The sequence below is a fragment of the Phyllopteryx taeniolatus genome, chromosome 21 (assembly GCF_024500385.1).
Source record: "Phyllopteryx taeniolatus isolate TA_2022b chromosome 21, UOR_Ptae_1.2, whole genome shotgun sequence".
In the NCBI taxonomy this organism is placed as follows: Eukaryota; Metazoa; Chordata; class Actinopteri; order Syngnathiformes; family Syngnathidae; genus Phyllopteryx; species Phyllopteryx taeniolatus.
The window spans coordinates 13,441,076-13,462,692 of record NC_084522.1 but is presented as its reverse complement, the minus strand read 5'-3'; the positions used below and the strand labels follow the sequence as shown (position 1 = coordinate 13,462,692).

At 40.8% G+C, this 21,617-nt stretch overlaps 1 protein-coding gene across 4 annotated transcripts in view; it reads left to right on the top strand.

Moving 5' to 3' along the window:
- Positions 1-21,617, top strand: part of rbms3 (RNA binding motif, single stranded interacting protein) — a 398,433-nt gene that overhangs the window by 335,209 nt on the left and 41,607 nt on the right. For 3 of the 4 annotated variants that reach the window (XM_061760185.1, XM_061760184.1, XM_061760183.1), the window contains 4 exons: positions 452-558; positions 4,288-4,331; positions 10,049-10,145; positions 15,397-15,447. In XM_061760185.1, the coding sequence (XP_061616169.1) occupies positions 452-558; positions 4,288-4,331; positions 10,049-10,145; positions 15,397-15,447 (299 nt within the window). Of the gene's footprint in view, positions 1-451; positions 559-4,287; positions 4,332-10,048; positions 10,146-15,396; positions 15,448-17,202; positions 17,636-21,617 lie in introns of those variants that run through there. The other variant, XM_061760186.1, reaches the window with a different exon arrangement.

Sequence of the window (21,617 nt, the reverse complement as noted above, 5' to 3'; positions counted from 1 at the left end):
TTGGTACAGTCCAGTCAGATGGTGGCTGTGATGCCTTCGCAGTGGGAAAAATAGGCATAACATTTCAAATAAAAGACACTGTGGCTGTGTAAGTAAAACACAAAGGGATTATAGCAAACAGGAACGCCTTGTAGAAATAAGCTTCAGCTGACAGATCGGTCCCACATAACCATCTCAGAGGTATTTACAAGAGTGATTACTGTGATTATTATTTCAACAATACCCTCCATTGCTCTTTCATGCACTGCCAGCTTGGGATGGGCTCACGTGGGCCTGCCAACATCAGCCATCTGGGAATTTTCCCTGAGAGCTCTATATTAGGCCAGAGAGGAGGGGTGGTGGGACGGAGAGAAGGAAGAGATTTGGAGTGCAGTTCAAAGGGCCACAGTGGGGTCACAGGATGTCGTCCTCTAATGTGGCTTTGTCCTTCTCTCTCTCTTTCTCTCTGCAGCTCCCACGGAGCCGTTGCTGTGTAAATTTGCCGACGGAGGCCAAAAGAAGCGGCAGAGTCAGGGCAAGTACCCTCAGAATGGGAGGCCATGGCACAGAGAAGGCGAGGTGAGCATCACCCAAGCACATGCTGTCTACAAAACATATAACATTGATTTCTCCTTCAAAATGCACGCGCGCACACATTGAGTGTGCTTGACAGTTATGAAGGAACAGCAAGGTAGAGACTTGGGGAGATGAAATGTTTCTCCTTCAAAAAAGACATGCTGCCTGTTTGTATGCATGTGCGTGTGTGTTCTCTCCATCACATGTTCAGCAACCCTCTAACACTTATAAACCAGCGAAGCGTGTTTAACCTAAAATTACATCGGTCCACCCCTCAACCTTCCCCACCTTACAGGCCCAGGCATTGACAGGGTCAGTCAGCCCTGTTGCCCGAGGTGTGTGGACTTTGCCATGCAGTGTGCAATCAGGCAGTGTGCAATCAGACACCCAGCAGCGGCAAAATGGGAAGAAAAATAACCCTGCTGTCATTTTTCTGTATTTATCCCCCACCCTTTGTCATGTGCTAGCTGAAAACAGAAGCTTACTGTCTGACTTCAGTTTATTTGCTCTGCCACATTTACAAAAAAATAAATAAAACCGACAGTCGATGTCTTTTGTACTGCATTATACTGAGATGTGTTTCTGATATCGTTTACGCTCTCGTGTAACCAATCGAGGTGACGAAAAATATTAGACATATCTCTCATTATGACGCAGTACAATTCTATACCACTGCAAACCACATACAAAAAGAATTCCCTCACATTCACGCCACAGGGTAATTTAGCGACTTACCATGCGTGTTTTTGTGAGAGGACGGTATGTAAATTCCATAAAGGAAGGCGAGTTGAGATTTCAAACATGTTATCCACAACGTCTCTGTGCTGCCCCTCAAAACCAATGTCCATTAAAATACCATAAATTCCATCACAGTTTGCTGTAAATGCAGATCAAAATGTGGGTTTGATGAATTCCTTTTCTGTTTTTGTTACAATGGAGCAAAAATGCAAATAGACTTTCGTTGCCATCTACACCTTCATTCCTTTAACAGCCCACCAGGTATTGCACCCCCTGCCCCTCCTTCTGGACTCCAAAGCTGACCTCACAGTGTACACTGACTGAACCAAATTACTGCAGGATTCAGTGGGCTGGTGGAAAATGGCTTGAGGAGACAAACGTGAAACACAGGGTGAATCTTGAGCTTCATGGCAGCAGGGTTAATAACAGAGTCAGTCTTAAACAGCACAATGAAACATAGAGCAAATTTCTTTGACCCCTGAGTCAACTGGAAGTCCCTTGTGAAAAGCCAAACCTCTTGTCCAGGATGGTAAGTAGGAGTCCGAATCCTGTGGCATTCTGCAAGCAATGAATGGGAGATGCCGGAGATGAATGTGAACCGTCTGAATGGCAATGTCAGATTCCTGCCAACAGAACGAGGAGGGTTGATGACCATATGCAGTTTTGAAAGGTGACATACCTGTGGCCAAGCAGACTAGCAAGTCGTGAGCATATTCCACCCATTGACCAGAATGAAGGGCGACAACGTGCCTGGTTTGCCCGCTAGGTCTGGGCATTAGAATGGGCCTGACATCCAGTAGACAGCCTCGCGAGAGCCTCCATAGCTGTCAGACATCAGGTCTGAGGGGAAGCTGTGGCTCTGGAAAACATGTTTGTTTAATAGGTTCGCTGTCTCCAGGTTGACTGAAGGACAAATTTGTTCTTAAGCACGGTTTGTTAATGAAGCCCGACATCCTTCCATCTTCTGTACCGCTTGTCCTCATTAGGGTCGCAGGTGAGGTTGAACTTCACTCAGCTGACTGTGAGAGAGTGGCAGGGTACACCCTGGACTGCTCGGCAATTAATCATACAGCACATGTGACAAACAAGCATTCACACTCAATTCTTACATATGGACAATTTCGAGTCGAAATAAACCTAATATGATGTTTCCATAACATGGAAGGAAGCCGTAGTACTCGGTGAAAACCTAGGCAAGCATTCGAAGAAAACATGACACAAACTCCACACGAGAGATGAAACAATAGGAAAATTGCGATTTTCATGAGCAAAATGCTCAGGATTATCGATATTATCATGATATTACATTACTATAACTAATGTACCGAAACGTTTCCATCAGGCTAATACTTAAAATACAAACAGATGAGTACCAATGTTTTCCCTCCACTGTGATTGGCCACAGACTCTAGTTGTGGCTTTGCAATGGATCCACCATTTTATTCATTTGGCCATGAAACTAAATACGGTATAAATGATAATTAAACTTTATAAATGATAATGCTGTAGTCATCGGTAAACCGTTAACTGTGATTATCCTAACAGGAGCACCCAAACTGACATTCATCTAACCACCATGTTATACAGAGGTCCAATATCAGTATGCCAAACAATATACAGTGAAACAAAGGTCAAAGTTTATTCATTATGGCAACCTCTGATTTGTTTATATTTTGGAAAAGTTCTTCATTAGGAATAATAGAAAAAAGAAAATCTGTTCCAGGGTGTCATTGTTGCCATCATAAAACATTTGTAAACTTTTATAAATATTTAGCTGTCGTAACTTGAATTGCGAATGACTACAATTGAAAGAATAAGAATTCAACTCACACTCTCATAATGCATTTGTTGTTTATAGCATTTGATGATGGGACACTATATAATAATAATAAGTTTTTAAGGGCTTCTCTCACACTAAATCCACACCCACGTGTGCACACACATACATCTGTGTTAGCAAGGGCTTCATCGTTCAGTCAAGCTCCCCTCACTTGTGGAATTGTGGGGGGCTAATCCCGCTCCCTTGCTCCCCTCAGCCACTATTACCTCGACCCCATAGCTCTGTGCAGGTGAACCTCCGGGGGAACAAGGCCAAAAGATTTGTACAGAAAGATGGGAAAATGGTAGCTGAAAGGATGAAGAGGGGGGGGAAAGGACAGAGGAAGACAATCCAAGTTGATGTAGAAGTACAGGAAGGCTAAGTTTGTGTGTAGGCGTGTGCGCGCATGCGTTTGTATATGTGTGGTTATGTTGATGAAATCTGCCGTCCTCAGCAACCTCTGGTTAAAAAGAAATCGGATTAGCTCTCCCCTGGGAGAGAACCTTCAGGAATGCAGATGACGGATTGCACTGCGCAGGTTTCTCTACTGGCCTCACACAGGGCCTTATATGCACAAACACACATTCCCGCAACTTTTTTTTTTTTTTTTTTAAATCAGCAGTCAATCTTTCATTTCTAAAGTCAACGTGTTTGCAGATTGAGGTACTGGCTTAAAGTAATAGTACTGTTTGTATAATATGTGTTTTGTGGTGCAGTAGTTGGCATTCATTCTGTCTTGCTGTAGAGATTAAAAAGACCTGTATGATCACCAATTTTCCACTTTGGGCCCATTCAGTCTGGTTTGCGCAAAATGTTCCCTACAGCTGAATCCGCAGTTGCATTCGACAATGCGGCAAATCATGCAAACAGCAGCAGTGGCTGATAAGTTGCTTTGACACTTGCACAACTGTCTTTTTTGCTTGTGCAATGGACCAATTGATTTTAGTGATGCGCTGTGGTGTGCTTGTTTTGGACGAAGGTGTCTTTATCATAGAGAAAAAAAAAGAATCATAACATTCAGTGAAAGAACGCTGTGTTGAAAAGATGAGAGTAATTGACCATAATGATCAAATTATCCAGTGCCTCACTGCTAGCCAATGGGCCTTGTTGTCCTCTTTTTTACTGGTCCATCTCCTGTCACTAATCCTTTGTGTTTACTCTTTGTTCTCTTTCAGACTGGCATGGCATTAACATATGATCCTGCTGCAATGCAGAATGGGTAAGTCTGACCTTGGCATCTTTTAATACACTCACCTCTTGCCAAATGGGAACTGAATCAATACTACTGCCATACATAAAGATTAATGTAGTGCCTGCAACTCCTTGTTTGATAAAGGTAATCAATATGAACCTGTAGTAAGTTTTTTTTGTTTTTTTGAAAGGGTCAGGTGAAGAATGGCAGAGGGGCACTAAAGGAGAATGTGTTCAAGTAGTTCAAGTAGGTCTGCATCGCGCGCGCGTTCTTCCCGTGTTGTTCTGCCAAGATCTAATGGTCCTGGTGAAATAAATGACCCAGCCACATCGTTTATTGTTCCCCAACCCACTCACAACTGGAAGGAGAGCACTGAAGCTCCCTTTTTACTCCCTCTTGGTCAGTCATTCACAAGAAACTCCTTACCCCACTTTTGCTAAACCGCAGCAACATTCGATGACAGTTTAATGCCAAAGAAGAAAAAGGAACGACAAGAAGTATCAAATAGGTTAATTCGTATCCAAAGTTAACTTGATCCGCCTTCAACATTAAGCAAGCAGGGTAATGTAAAAGTCAACTTGCATAATTTCAGTGTACGGAGAAAAGTATGCACTTTACACATACTTAAATTGACAACCAAATTACGGCGCTATGACCAAAAAGTTCAACTTTGGTTTTGTCAGACCCGAAAACATTTTCCCACATTTACAAAAGTTGAATTTAGACAACTGGACTCATCTCGGTGTTTGAACGGCAAGGACAGTAAGACCAGTTTCAGTCGGAAGGACGACAAAGAGAACGCATTGCTGTTGACAGAAGCCTGAATATTGAGCTCAACAGAAAACCTAACTGAACAGCCCAGTACCTGCTCGTTGACTCCCGTCACCCACTAGATCAAAAGCTTGGGGCTATTAGAAGCCATAAACACAGAGCAGAGAAGATCCCAAACAGACAACGGAAGACAGAAGGAGCAGGCACGCATCAGGCAGGCTTGAACGAACTGTGGGTTTCCTAACTGGGCCTTTGTTAAATCTGCCAGCAAAAGAAGGTTCACTTCGCAGGATCCCAAGGATAAGGATAAGGACAAGGGATATACTGTAAATAGGGAGATACCAAACCTAAGATTTCCACCTTGGGAAGTGTTTTGGATTAAGAGTGAAACATATTCAACAACCAAGAAAAGCTCCGGTGCCTTGATTCAACTTGTGTGAATGCTTATGCATGGATGACTGATAAGGAATTTAGCCGGATAGCTTGGATATTTGTCTACATAGGAAAAAGGCCCCTGCCTTGCTATCCCATAATTTTAAAAAGTATGGGAGGTTGTTGTTCAGTTCAGTTCAGTTCAGTTTATTTTTGAAAGGGGACAATGCAATTTCATAAAACACATGAAGTACACATGGTTAAAAAAGCCAGAATTAGCCAGAAGGCTAGTTTTCATCTGTAGTCCCCTGGCCATGATGTAAAAAAGCAGTAAAATACATCTACAAGACAATATAATACAGGATACATAATCAAACTATACTATTAAGAGAGAATAAAACCATAATTTTTTTGATCATAACAAAAAGACAACATAACATACTTGTCTTTTAGTGTTGGCAGCTATAGGTGTTAACTAGCCACATTTTCTGTTTTTTTGTGAAGGCCTTGTATGTTGTAAGCAGTTTAACCTCCTCAGCTACTGAGTTCCACTCACCAGCGCTCCTCACTGACCAGGCTGACTTACTGAAAGTGCTCCTGCGCAGAGGAATGAGACAGTCACCTCTGACAGAGCCTCGAGTGACACGCTCACAGCTGTTTCTTTGGCTGATGAACTCAGCCAGAGGAGCTGGGGCCAAATCATGCAGTACTTTATAAATCAAATTGAAATCTGCAAATATGTGAAGACGGTCCCAGTTTAAAAGACTGTATTTTTTTTAAATTGCACAGTGATGATAGTGCCTTGGTTTTTTATCCATCACTTTAATTACTTGTTTGTACAAAACTTCCAATGGTTTTTTTGCATTCTGACCAGCCTGTTACACATAGGACATAGCCAGATACTTGGAAGAAATTCCTGCAGCCTCTTCCAAGTTACTGTAGACCTCTTTGCAGCCTTTTCTTCCATTTTCAAAGGACGTTCTCAGTAATGTCACTTTTGGGCCATAATTCTATCCTCTCCCACGAAAACATTTAGTTTGGTTTTCACTTCAATTGAACCGGTAGTAATTCACATTATCGGTGGAAATATTTCTGACATGATTCATCTTGGCCTCATTGGTCATAAAAACCTGGCATTTTATTAAGGGTGTGAAGACTTTTAAAGGCACTGTGCATCCACGTGAGTGTGTGTGTCAACACCTACACGCAGTATTAATCTCCTCAATACGAGACTGGCTTTCAAAAAGGGATTTTCATTCCGATAGAGATGATGGTGTCCATCGTGTTGTGTAATATTTATATGTAACAATGTATAATGTAGATGGACTTTTTGTTTATATATGTATGAATTTCATTACCAGAGGGCGACAAGACAAATTCCGGCTGTGAGTTGGAAAAAAAATAACCTATTTTCACTTCGCAAGATTTCTTTAGTATCTTCAAACCAAAGGGTCTTTCGAGGACAGGATGAGCAATGCCACTTTTTTTTTTCCTTTATGTCCTTGTGAGTTATGTCCTAGAATTCTTTTACTATTTTATCGCTAAAAGCAAGTATAACATGTTCTTCCAACACCCATGTAGACATTTGATAAGGGGAATAAATTGTATTTTTATTTATTGTTATACAGTAGCAACAGAGTTTCCAAATAATGTTGATGTTATACTCGCTTGTCATAAAGAGAATAGCATCTCATTTGCCATGGCTATCCAGAACTATATAAGGAGTGTCTTGACACCACACCGACCACATGCCTAAGCAAGTCTACACAGTTGAATGCAGAAATTTACATAAACTATATGAAAAGACACCATCTTTTTTTGTTCTCACTGTCGGAAATTAAATCAGACCAATCTTTTCTACCTTTAGGTCAAATAGGGTTATGGGGAAAAAATTAAATGCCAGAATAATGAGGGGTTTTTTTTGTTTTCATTACTTTCTTCATCGTCAAAGGTTTACATACAGAAAGATTAATATGCCTTTTCATAATTTTGGAAACCCCCAGATGATCATGTCTTTGGAAGCTTCGGTTCAAACTACAAACTCAGTTACACCAGTTCTATCAGGAGGAATGGGCCAAAAATCCTGCCAACTATTGTGAGAAGCTTGTGGAAGGCTATCCAAAATGTTTGACCCCATTTCTAAAGTTTGAAAACAATGGTAATAAATACTAGTGAAGAGGTAAGTAACTTAAATAAATTAAGTAAATATGAAGAAAGTAATGAACAATTGTCTGGGCATTCCGGCATTTAGCAAGTAGAAATCATTTTGGTAATCCTAATTGACCTAAAACAGGAAAAGTTTAGTCTGATTTCATGTCAGACAGTGAGAAAAAAACTGTATGTCTTTTTACACTATTTAGTGTATGTAACCCTCTGGTTTCAACTGTATTTGTTATATGGTGTAGTCTTCAGGTCAGGTGGTCTGTTGAACTGCACAATCACAAAACCTCAGACTCTAGGGAATGAGGAAGTAGCATAACAGACCACCTCACTTCTCCAAAGTTCAAGGAAAACCTTGCCTCCTTTAAATGCATGGACTTTTCTCCAAGCTCAGCACACAAACTTGCTCCTTAATCCAGGATGCCAGCATGGTGCTGTCAAGGTCTGGCTAGGGGGGAAAAAATGTCTTTATACAATGACAAAGCTCCATTTGATGTGAGAAAAGTGTGTTTTCTGTGGCAAACGCCATAAGGCACTTCAAGAAAATATGTGCAATATCTAATAAATGATTTGCTAAATCCAACGACACTGTGTGAATATCTGTGTCCACCCAACACTACTGGGATATAATCAGGTTTACAATCCAGTTAAAATCAGTTGAACAATCCAGTTAGTTTTATAACAAACTTTTGTTTACTCAGAAATCAGCCATTTTTATGCAAATTATAGATGTTGAGCTCGTATCAGGTACCTCGACAAATGCATCCTTTTGGACCACATGCAGACATTTATGGGACCAAAGCTCTTATTGGCTCCCATTTCACGAGAAACTTGGGTTCATTTCAATTTGTCATGGTACAATAAATCCTTATCTGGTTTGTATTTCCATTGCAGATTAAGTTGGGGTTCGCTGTTACATAAATACTGTATTGTGAATCAAAGCAATGTAACAAAGTAACCCACACAATGAAACCTTTAAGGTTTTGCAACAATCATACTTCAACAGATTTCAAAAAAATTGTTCCCACTGGAAATGATAGAAATGTTGATAATCGGCTGCAAGGGTCTAATTGTCATCATTATCAAACATAGGAGCTGGAGTCCTTAATTTATTAACTTAGTAGTGTCATTTTTGCTGTTGGAAAACATGTAAAAATCCACAAAAGGACAAAAAATTATGCTTTCGCAGATAAAGCTTGCTGAAGTGACGCTTTATGAAGTACACTGACGTCGTTCGTGTTTTGCTGACGTATCCCGTGACATCAGTCATAACAGTGATTCGAAATCAGAGATTTTCTGCCACTTTGGAGGCATTACTTCCAAATTTCGACATTAGATGTTCCATTGGCCTTCATTCAATATAGAACATTAATATGCCCTTCTGTGATTAGCTGGGTGTACCCCGCCTCTTGCCCAAAGTGAGCAGCTGAGATAGGCTCCAGCTCACTCACAGACCTCAATAATGCGGAGAAGCGATATAGAAAATGGATGGATGGCTATATTGAGAAAAGCTGACATTACACATGAACAGAAAAACATTTGACTCTCTGGTTGTAATCCATTGTACAGTACAGTGAACCCTCACTATTCGTTGGGGCTAGGGACAAAGTCCTGCTACAAATAGCGAAAATCCGCAAATAATTGATGCCCACCCAAAAAGGTTTTGTAACTTCCTATAGATGCCACAAAATGGCACCAAAGCAATATTTTGATATGAGACATGACTTTACTTTACCCTGAGCACAAAAACACAGAATAGGAGCATATGCTCCCAAAAAAAAAAACAATAATCTGCAAATAGCCGAATTTGGGAATAACTAGTAGTAGTATTCAATTTCTCTTGTCATACCAAAACATTGATTCTCTGTTGACCAATGACAGACAGCTGTGTATCTAGTGGCACATGTGAGTTATTTTAATCCCTTAAATAGCATTTAACAAAGGTACCAGAATTCATACTCCTGTTTAAAGGACACTTGGTAGTACTTTAATTGTTTTTGTTAATAACATATAGAAAATGTTGATAACATTGTCTTTATAATTTGGAAAAAGGTTTTGTATGTAATATTCAAAAAGGCAATTTTACAGAACAAGCTCCTTCATGTGATCAGATCATGTCATTTTCTTTATACATTTGGCTCATTACCCAAGGTCCTTTTTGAACATCCTCCTCCAAGTAACTTTCAATAATTGGTATGTTTGTGATTGCAAGGGGGCTCTACGTTCGTATAAGTGGGACAGAAGCTGCCACGTTAGTCTTGTATAATGAATTCTGTCTGATTGCGTTCTACAATCGCTCCTCTTTCTTGCAAGAAATAAACTAGACAGACAAGTGTTGGTGTTTCCGAGTGGTTGTTACATTTATATAAAAAATATTGCCACACCATAATGTTGTTCTCTCTGACGCACTCTTCTTAACATCCCTCTTTGACCCTTCTCAGGTTCTACTCCTCGCCTTACAGCATCGCCACCAACCGCATGATCGCACAGACCTCCATCACGCCCTTCATCACTGCGTCCCCCGTTTCTACATATCAGGTGGGCCGTGAGACACTGCATAATGGGAAATGGTTGCATAGTGTATTTGAAATTGTGGGGTTTTATTTGTCTATGGAGATAGAAAGGGAGAGGGGACAGCCTGCAAAACAGCATGCGTTCTCTGATCATATCCTTGCCTACTCCAGCTGTGCACAATGACATCTCTTTCATTGGCGGAACGCACAACAGGCATCTGAAGAGACGCAACAAAAAAAGGAGAGAAAAAGAAGAAAATCACCTATCAAGCACCGTGGAAACACAAACTCTCCTCCCATCCAGTTTCGTGACCTCTTCTGCCATCTCTAAGCAAATACAGTCAAGGTTTTATTCATTTTGTAATGCAGTACAGTTACTACCCCTTCCGTAGTGAAGCTCCATATTCCTCCTAGCTGTGATCCGTGGGGGTAATGAAACAGAACAAAACAGGATTGTGAAAATTGCTTGTGTGAGACGTCAGGAGTGTTAACAGTTTTCTGTCAGTCCACATTTCACGCAACAGCCTTTGCAAAATGTAAACATCAAGCGGCTTTGCCATCGTGTCCTCCTGCTCAAGACACTATCGCTTAGCATTAGTGCTGCTTGGTATGCACAGAAAGACAGAAAGGGTAGTGCAACAGAGAAGGGGATGAAGGATAGGTGGAACAACGGGAGCGACAGATGGAGAGAAAGAAGAGTCAGGTTAGGGGTGGTGGTGGCGATGGTATCGCCTTAAGTGGTGGAAGTCGGCGGGATCGTGTTGCTGAAGGTTGCTGCGCCCGTCTTTGCGGCTCAGTTGATTAAAACCCGTCAAGGGTCTGCGATGGAAGGAGGGGGGGGGGGGCAGGGCGTGTCTGTAATCCGCCGTCGGAAGGCTTCTCAAATTGATTTATCAAAAACAATGGCCAGGCTTTTGAGGAATATTAATCCTTGCGGCAGCTCCGCCACCTCACCAGTAATTTTGCCCTTCAGCCAGTCACGGCAGGAAGGTGAGTCCTTTATCTTCGGAAAAACGAGACAGAAAGGAATGACAAAGACATTTCAAGCTGCCGTGTGCACCAAACAAAATGAAATCTTCCTCTGAATGACCATGGGCCTCATCTGACTTCATTGACTGACCGACCGATCAACCTATCCATTTACAGTATCTCTCTATAACCGTTGGGTAACACAAAACAGGACTTGAGTATGTCACATTTTAGGGCATCGATAAATAAATCAATAAATGAAATTTGGCCGACTGGTTAGCACATCTGTCTCACAGTTCTAGGGACTGGGGTTCAAATCACAGCCCCGCCTGTGTGGAGTTTGCATGTTCTCCCCGTGCCTGGGTGGGTTTTCTCCGGGCACTCCGGTTTCCTCCCACGTCCCAAAAACATGCATGGTAGGTTGATTGAGGTCTAATTTGCCCGTAGGTGTGGATGTGAGTGCGAATGGTTGTTTGTTTCTATGTGCCCTGCGATTGGCTGGCGACCAGTTCAGGGTGTAGCCCGCCTCCCGCCCGGAGTTAACTGGGAGGATGAGAGCAAAAGCTCCAGCAGCCCGCGACCCTACTGAGGATAAGCGGTAAAGAAAATGGATGGATGAGATGGAACATTTTCTAAATACTTGGTGGGATAATGCGCATACCTGCACACAGATTCATGCGGTATGCACATTTTGGATGCAGTAAAGCAGGTATGTCAAACTCATTTTTGTCGCGGGCCACATTGTAGTCACGGTTTCCCTCAGAGGGCCGTTGACTGTGAAACCATATGAATTTCTAGTCACCTCATAATAATATTACATGCACACAACAAATTGATGGATACCTAGTTTTGAAATCAGAAGTCAAGGATAATAGTTTGTTCAACTATTGCTCAAGTTTCTGTAAACAGAAAATTCTTGCAATGTCTCAACGATACTATTGTTATTATTTTAGGAGAATTTGAGCAAGAATCATGAAAGTTGACGCAGATGATTTGCTTTCGCGGGCCACATGAAATGACTTGGCGGGCCAGATTTGGGCCCGGGGCCTTGAGTTTGACAGGTGTGCACTAAAGACTGGCAACTCACATGGTGATATGATCACATGAGGCCAAATTACTCATATACTCTACAATTAATCATATCAAACCCTTCATTACAAAACTAGACATGTTATTCGTGCTTGCATTTAATCAGTCCAACTTTATTTGTACATCACTTTTCATACCCGGTTTCCAGTTCGAGGGAACTACAACCTTTCCATTCTCCTTCAGTTTTAAAAAGACATGGCCCAACGTTTGTCTTAAATACATCAGACGCCTCAATATTTCTCACTTCCCCAGCCACCACAGACTCAAAATCGATCTTGGAAATTAGTCCTGAATTAAAACATTCTGGTCAATATCACATCCGAATTTATGTTCAAGCTTCAAGAAATCTTGCGGGGTGCAGGGAATTCATACGATTGTGGGAAAATGTGAAAATGCAGTCATTTGGGGAATAATATCATTGTTTTGTGGCATGTCCGGTGGTGCTGTAGCATAAACACAGTAATGCCTGCTGTCTTGGATTCTATTAATAGTCAACGCATTTTGTATTCCCTGCGCTGCATGCAAAAGACTGTCATTGCCCCACCTGTGACACACGTGCCAACAGCTAACGGATGTTTATTTTTCCTTCCAGCTTTATATCCAACCACTTTATCAGTGACATGTTGCCACTCGCATTAATTATTTATTTAGTTTACATCCTTCCTTTGAACACCAAATAATACTTTATAATCTCCTCCTCACCCATAAGCCCCTCCATTTCTGACACAAAATTTTGTTTCTTGTTTTTTGGGGGGGGGTTTCCCACCCCCCGCTCACTGCCACAAGTCACAGTAAGGAGCTATTGCTCAACAGGCTGAATGAAAAGCATTTTCATTCATAAACCGCTTTGTATTGACCTTGAATGTGTTGAATAGGGGCATGGAGAACGTGGGGAAATAACTCCGCCCTTGGCGCACGCATTCCCAGATGGAGTATGACTTATAAAAGGAAGAATGCGTGGTGGTGTGCGTGTGACCTGCTATTTCTTCTAGCCATCCATTTTCTGCGCCATGTAGCCTTACTCGTGAGTCGCAGGTGAACTGGAGCCTATCCCGGCTGACTTCAGACAAGAGGCAGGATACACCTTGGACTGGTTGCCAGTCAATAACTTTGAGACCGATGGTCCCCAACCACTGTTTTGGTACCGGGTCGCGTGTCCATCTGTGACGTGAGTGAGTCTGCGTGAGCTGTGGGTGACAGCAGGTCCTGTGTGTGTGTGTGTGTGTGTGTGTGCGTTCGTTGTGGTTATGTATTTTACTCGGTGTCTGTGTCCAATGAATTACGGAAACTCACCTGTCCCCACCCCCTGCAGTGTAGCCTTTTCAGGCCATACAGATGAAATTTAGTATTTAACACGTCGCCATTTGTCTCATTAAATATATTTCCAAAGGTGCTATTGACATGAAAATTTCAACAGAGTAAGTCATCCATACATGCAAAGAAAGTAGAACAAATAAACTCAGAAATTAAGTTGTGTATTAATGTGAAATGACACGGGGGGGAAAGTATTGAACACGCCAACTGGTATTTATTTAATACTTTGTACAAAAGCTTTTGTTTGCAATGACAGCTTCAAGACGCCTCCTGTATGTACGTACATACTCGTGCACTCACTGTAGTAGTCTCGCCACGCTGCACTATTTGCATATCTGTTGTCGACCAACACTGGCCACTCATGCCAGAGTAGCATCTGCCCCACTTGCACACTGATTGAGGAATATCTGCAACATTTGCACCATCAACATTGTCCCAGAATATCGCGCGACTAGTCACTTTAAACTGCGTACACTCCTTGATGTCTCGGCGCCCTTTGCACAATGGTCATTGCACCGGACTATTGCTGTATTAGTCATTCAAACTGCTCTAAGTGAGCGGCTTCATCGACCGGAGACAAATTCCTTGTGTGTTTTTTGGACATACTTGGCAAATAAAGACGATTCTGATTACTCACTACTGTTACATTACTACATTACAAACATTACTGTTTTCCTTGTGACAATGGTACTTGCAAATTCCAGCTCTTTTTGAAGCTCTTCACAGGTAGTCCTTAGCTCTTTGAAAACTCTTCTGATTATTCTTTGCACTCCGCTGTCAGAAATCTTGTGAGGAGCACCTGATTGAGGTAAATTTATGGGCGTATGATTGGCTGAGAACGCAAAAATTTCGTGTTAAAGTTATACCATCCTTTCATTCGCTATCGTGTTTCTGCTAATTAGGGAGCTGGGATCCCAGTCAGCTGCGATCCTCTAACGCCTATTTTTGCGATGTTTTATATGTGCACAAAAATAAGAATACTTTTGTGTTAATTTCCCTGTTGACTTTTTCCACATCTTTTAATTTAATGCCTGACTTGTGGTATTTGTAAGGGGAGGTATACATATTTTGGTTACATGTGTACCATTTTTGTATTATTACATCAATGTTTATGTGAAGTATTCTTGCCATAACGACCCAAATATTTTGATTTTTGGATGAACTCTGTGGTTGAGCTGGGAAGAGCAAACATTGGCTGTCTAAACAAATAGATTTGGCTTAATTTTGTTGAGCATCATGCTTGTTTAGAATGCGAGTCCAAATCACGAGTTTGGGTTGACTCAGAGGATTTATTGCTCTTAGAGCAGATTATTCTCTGTTTGTCTTTGTTTAATCAAGTCATTTTAGCAGGATCAGTGGCCAGCCTGTGTGTTTGCCTGCTCCAAGCTGTCTAATTCTCTCTAGCACATCTAAAATAAAATCACTTTGCTCCTCTATTCCTCACAACTGTCAGTGCCCATGTATATTATTAGTGCATGTTGTGTTACTTGGCATACCTTTGAATATGGAGCCACAAAAGAAGAAAAATCCTGTTTTCCATCCTGAAGTTGTTGAAAAGCTTGTTCATCCAGGCCTTAATGGCTTTCATCTGTGCGTTCTCTGACTGTTCACCACCTCTGAGACGACTTGTAGCATGACTTCATTTGGAATTAATAACACTATGATAATAGAGAGAGGGTCTAATTAATGGAGTCTGTGCACAAGTCATATCATGCATAATAATCAGGTGCATTTTCTTAACACCTGAGGTACTTTTTGTGAGTAATTTAAACTTTATGAAGTTGAGCTTATTGAATCAATGTTTGAATTCCACTCTCCAAAATATTTAATATTGAACGTCAGTTTCGGTGCGACGTCAAAAGGAAACCATATACTGAATGTAAACTGTATGTTCTTTCCTCTAGGTCCAGAGTACATCATGGATGCCTCATCAACAATATGTTATGCAACCTACAGTAAGTACTCAACCATTCATTTTCATTCAGTAGCTGTCCTTACCACAGTGGTCTGATGGTCACAGAGGTGCCCTTACTTTTTTAAAGTGCAATTAATGCATGGAAATCATATAAATTATTGCTGCTTTTGTTAGTCACTTGCTCAACATGCTCCATGTTGGCATTTTTAGTGGCCGAAATCACCTGGTTGGTTTATGTGTTTGGTTCAAGATTCTCATAAATGAATCACTTACTTTTTTTAAATTAACAACAACAAACTGTGAAGAATCATTGTATGGCTTTTGCTCTCTAAGACCAAAAAGATGTCCTAGAAAAACCTTGGTAATGGTGAAGAAAATAAGACAACAGTGGTAAAGTATTTTTACTTCCAGCCATTTAATTGATCCTAGCGGCATAAGTGTTCTTGTTTAGCTCCATAAAGGTTTTAAATCCTTCTGCCAGAGGCTTTGCTTGGGGCTTTTTCTGTCCCCTAAAGCACATCTAGTGCACTTTGTTCTCCTCTCAGCTCATTCGTTCAATGAGAGCAGGAATCAGTAATAGCAGCGCGTTTGATTCCTTAATATCCTCTTAACTATCACAGAAAATTATTACCATAATAGATGCCTTAGTTAAAGGCTGCTCCAGGACAATGTGGAGCAGTATTGAAGGAAGTGCTCCTCGGAGGGACTGTCCGGTACTCGACTTCTTCCTGATTGACCACTCTTCGAGTTACACACTTTTAAGTACAGATGCAAACATTCACACTTCAGAGGACCCTTTGTGGCTATAATCTTTTAGCAGTGCGAACGTGAATGCCGTGCAGCTCACTGAAGGAACTCCCTTTATAAACTGTGCAGTCTTTTGTCTAAGCAGTGTTCCAGGATCATTTAGTTCTGGCGGTCAATTCGTCACTCTGCAGTGCAGCTGCTCATCTGTTTGTGTGCGGTACAGTTAGCAACCCTTTCAGTGACAACGCACAGTTAAGGCTCATTTTGACCTATGCAGTTCATGTATACATACCACGTTTGTTACCTAGTAAGCTTACATGCAGAAGGGTACAATAGAGTACAATATTTGTGAATGCTGGTTGACATCCTGTAAAAATGTGTTGGAACTTTGAATCACTTTTCAAATAAATGATGATGGAAATGTATGTTCCAGGGTCAAGCAGTCGCCATCATAAAACCTATACTAACTGTACAGGCAACATTCGAGCATGTCATGTAGCATTTTATCATTTTTAACTGTTATGAAATTGTTTAAAAAAGAGCGGTGAAGCAATGTGTACTGAAACTAAAACCAAATAGTAAAACTACTCACCTTTTGATGAGGTATCACAGCAGGGTATTGTTTTAGATTGACATGCGAGAGAGCATTACACTTTGTCAAATACTTAACTTTCATACGAGGCGAAAAACACATGAAAACGTAAAACCAAATTGTGTGTCGTAGACAAATGCAAATGGACCTTTACTGTGGAAAATTACAACGTGCATGGGAGGTGAGTGTTTTAACATCACGACTAAACACCGATGATTTTGCAGTGTACATTCTGCTCTTTTAAAAATTAGCGTTGCGCTATTATAGTATATATCCAATATACAACCAGGGCCAAGATGCGTGTGTCACTTTCATCATTGTCACAATCTGTGAATATGTCAGCCAATCAAAGTCTCCCATGACAGCCAGCCAATCACAGTCTGTCAGCCACAGCCAGCTACACCCGCCTATTTAAGGCTTTGTTGATGACGCAGTCATTGTCGGTGTGTTTGACAGCCATCCATGCAAGATGCTACAACGCTACCCTGTGAAGCCACTTCACTTTCTGCCCCCGACCACAAGTTCTGCCATATCATGTTTGCCCAGCTTTCTGCCTCCGTCCTCGGGTTACGTCTTACCATGTCCGTTTCCCGGTCCCCATGGCTGTTGGGATTATGCTACAAAGAAAACGAAGTGTGAGTTTCCCCATCCTGCTCTCTGTGAATTGGGAATTAAGACAACAATGAATTGTGAGCATTCCTGACCTATCATCTGTGGATTACGGAGCATTTCATGACTTTGGCCCAAGACAAATTCCCAATCTTGAAGGCCTCACCCTCTCGACTGTGAAGTTCACTGCTCTCTATCCTGGCTTTGAAGAGACCTGTCACAGCTTGATATTAAAGTCTGTATTAAAGGCATTTCCAACTATTCTAGTGGTTCGCTGTGCTGCACTTGGGCCCGACACCAGACCCCGTCTTGTGTCAACAACAGTTCCTTTTCTGATTCAATGTTCTTTGCTGTGACCAGTTCCGTATGGTCTGAATAGCATCCCAGAAAGCCAAATAAAAATGTCCAAACCCAGAAAATTAACATTGACTGCCACTCGCCTGGATTTTACCGTTTATCCAATCATTGGCCGGCGTACATGTCAGTCATTGTACTTAGGACCCTCAATTGCGCCTGATGTCATTCGGTCTTGATGCAAACGTTGCGCTTGTCCATGATGAGTACCAGATCAGTTTACGTCTTTTATTATTATTTTTTTAAATATATATATATATATAAATATACTTTATTCAAGTAAAATTTTCTTTTGCAACCAGCATAATGAGTAAATGTGTCAGGAGAATTTAGTGTTAGCAAAAAGTCAGAGAAAATGGGTTGCTGGTCCAGCACCGCCTCCATGAGTGCTTTCAAGCAGTCACATGATGCTGCCTGCTGTGGTCATTTACCACTCAGACCTATCCTTCTCACTCCCACTCCTGCTGTGGGACAGTGAACATGTAATCTGGACACAGCAGGTCACCAAAGAGGCCGACACGCTCCCAGCAGCCGCTGCCCTCCAATCCACTCTCTCTCTCTCTCTCTGTCTTCAGTCGATGTGAACTCCTGACTTCTTTGTCTTTACTCACTCACTCCCTCTGCCTCCTCTGTCTCAGCCTGCTTGTTTCTACATCACTTTTGTGGCCATTATTGTGGTCAGCAGAAAGGTATTGTTGAAAAATGTGCTTGTTTTGATCATTCTATTACCATTTATGTGACCCAAATGAGGATTTGAGTCAAGGGCAAACTTTACAGATCACTTTAGCCATCACCTTTATTTACCATATAGGTAAATAGAAGTGCTTTCAATAATAATTTATTGTGTATTATAATTCAATAATAACATTTTAACAACATAAACCAGTATTATACAAGTTAAAAAAAAAACTAACTGTACAAATCAATAAAACATGTCCTCAGCATTCATTTTGATGAGGTGCAAAGGTGATTTACAAGCATAGAAGACTACACACATCTTACGTTTTATTTACTTTGCATTTTTTAAAAAAAAATTTTTTTATTATTATTATTATAGTCAACTTGTGGCTGACTTAGCATATAGCACTGAGTAGCCAGGACAGAAACATACCACTTTCCCATTCAGCAATACATTCCTTTTCTCGGCATGTCAATACGACCGTATTTTCACGACCATAAGGCACACTTAAAAGTCTTAAATTTTCTCCCAAATGGACGGGGCGCCTTATAATGCGGCGCACCTTATGCATGTGCCCTTCACCGTATTTCTCCACATATTGACAGCTACAAGGATGAATAGCTTGTTTATTTTTGTAAGACAACATGGAATCATGACACCATGTCAAAACTAAGGAGATCTGCAGTCTTGTTGGATGCATAGATTAGCATTAGTGCACAGCGTTATCAGCGTTAGCTTCTCGTAACTGGCCCATAAACACACTATAAAAGCTACATGGCAGCAGCCACCACAGCCTGAAAAAAATGTGTATGAACATTACCTATAGTATAAGAAACACAAAGTTGGATAAAAATAAATACAGTCATAATATCATGAGATACATAGTGTAAAAAGCATGGTATAATATGAGTAAAACTTATAGTCTTGTAGGTGTCAAACTTTTACTAGTACTACCTTTAAAAAAAAAAAAGAAAAAAAAACTTGGCTCTCCAAGTACTGCTATAATGACCAACATTAAAATACTATTTTATACTATACTAATATTAAAATAATTGTTTTTTAAAAAGCGTAGTAGGCCACTGTAAGATTATGCAAAGTTTGAACACTAATGCTGTGCTTTAATAATATTTAATATATATATAAAAATAATATAAATATAAAAATAAAATATAATAAAAAGTTATAGACAAATATATATATATATATATATATATATATATATACTGTTTATATACAGGTATACAGTATGTATATACAGTTATATAAACTGTATATATAAACTATTATGCTGCATTCATTATTGATTATGTAGCTGTTTTCACCGTGTTTATGCATTACCATACGCGTGGTTCATGGCATGCCAGTTATTCCCATCCAGCCTGGTTGACTGTCTGTTGTCCGTCTTCCAACAATATGTCACGAGACCTCTTGAAGTTGTTGGCACATTGCATTTTGCATCTTCACAGTTTAGTGCCAGCAGGAAGTCAGCCATGTGTCCATATCTGTCCCTATGGCCACTCCCCCATTGTGTTTCTCTGACTCAGCCGACACCCAACGGCTGCTAGGCACTAACCCTGGCAATCACAAACCATCAGTGGATGATCGCTACCAAGCTGTCTCCCTTTATGGCCCAGGTTTACAGTATGTCTACTCCTAGCCCCTGCACTGCAAAGGCCCCTTACACAGAGAGCTTGCCAGCATCAAAGCAAATTAGCCAAGCATTCTAGCTTCAAGAGCGCACAGGGCTACTCAAAGCGTTTCAAACGCAGAGATTGTGCCACAATCTGGGTGTCTCTTGTATGTGTTGTGCAGTCAACCATTGAAGCACGATGCAATAGTGCAACTGCTATCTGGAGGCTGCTGAATATGGAAAATGTGGGGGCCATTTGAACAGGGCTGTACAGCGGTAAACAGTACTTGTTAATGTGGTAATGTGGTATTTTTAAATAAAAGGCTCAAAACCATCCATCCGTTTTCTATATCACTTATCCCTCTAACTGGATTCCTAGGGCCTATTCCAGTGGATGAATGTGGACTGGAATGGGCAAAAGTCATTTGCGGGTCACATGTAGACAAATAAACATTCACACTCCTATTCAAACCTGGGCACACGAGTCATAACGTAACCTAAGAAGCACGTTTCTGGATGTGGGAGGCACCAAGAATGCTTTGAGAAAAAAAGCACAGATATGCAACTTCCACACAAAGACATTCCAGTGGAGATTCAAGCTAGAACAGTGGTTCTTAACGTTGTTGGAGGGACGGAACCCTGCAAGTTTCATACGGAGTGCACGGAAGCCTTCCTAATTTCAAAAATAAAACATGGTTTATTTTAAATTCAAAACATGTATATATTTTATTGTCTGTGTCGATTCATCCAGGTCATGCACAAAATGAACCACACAAAATCACTGCGTTAAAAGAACAAAACGTGAATTTCACAACAACAAAAAAATCGAACAAAAAATGTAATTCAATGAAAATTTTCTGTAAGTGAAGATGAATTTTGCTGTTGCCATTCCCCTTGGTAAGTGGCACTCTCATATCAGAGGAAGGGACTTCATTGTTAAAATGCCCAACAAAGTCTGTTCCTTTTCTTTGTTATTTCTACAATCCTCGAAAAGGGTTCATTGGTAAGAGTACATTTTTTTGGGCTGGTTTTTAGTATTGCGTTTTGAACGGCATGAACAAGGCATTCAAAAAGGCTTTTACGGATAAAGCACGCACGCACACGCGGCGTGTGTGTGTGTGTGTGTGTCAAGTCCTCCATCGAACCCCAGTAACCGCCTCACCGAACCCCTGGGGTTCGATCGAACCCAGGTTAAGAACCACTGAACTAGAACCTTCTGACAGTGAAGCTGACATGCTCACCTCTATTCCACCCTGCTGCGATGTTCAGAATCCTTAAATAAAATGATTTCACGATTTAAAAATTCTGGTAAATTCTTTTGTTCAATAATAAATAAAGAAAGAAATAGTTAAATGAATAACATGTCCGTTAAACTAAGCTTACCAGGTTGTTTGTTTACCCAAAAAAATGAAAGGAAATTCATCAATACAAATCTTGTTAGTTAGATGCTGTTGATGTTGTATTGTTGTATATTACTTCCCTGCTAAAGCTACTGCCCCCGCGACCCGACCTCGGATAAGTGGAAGAAAATGGATGGATTATATATATATATATATATATATATATATATATACACACACACACATTGATTTTGAGTCC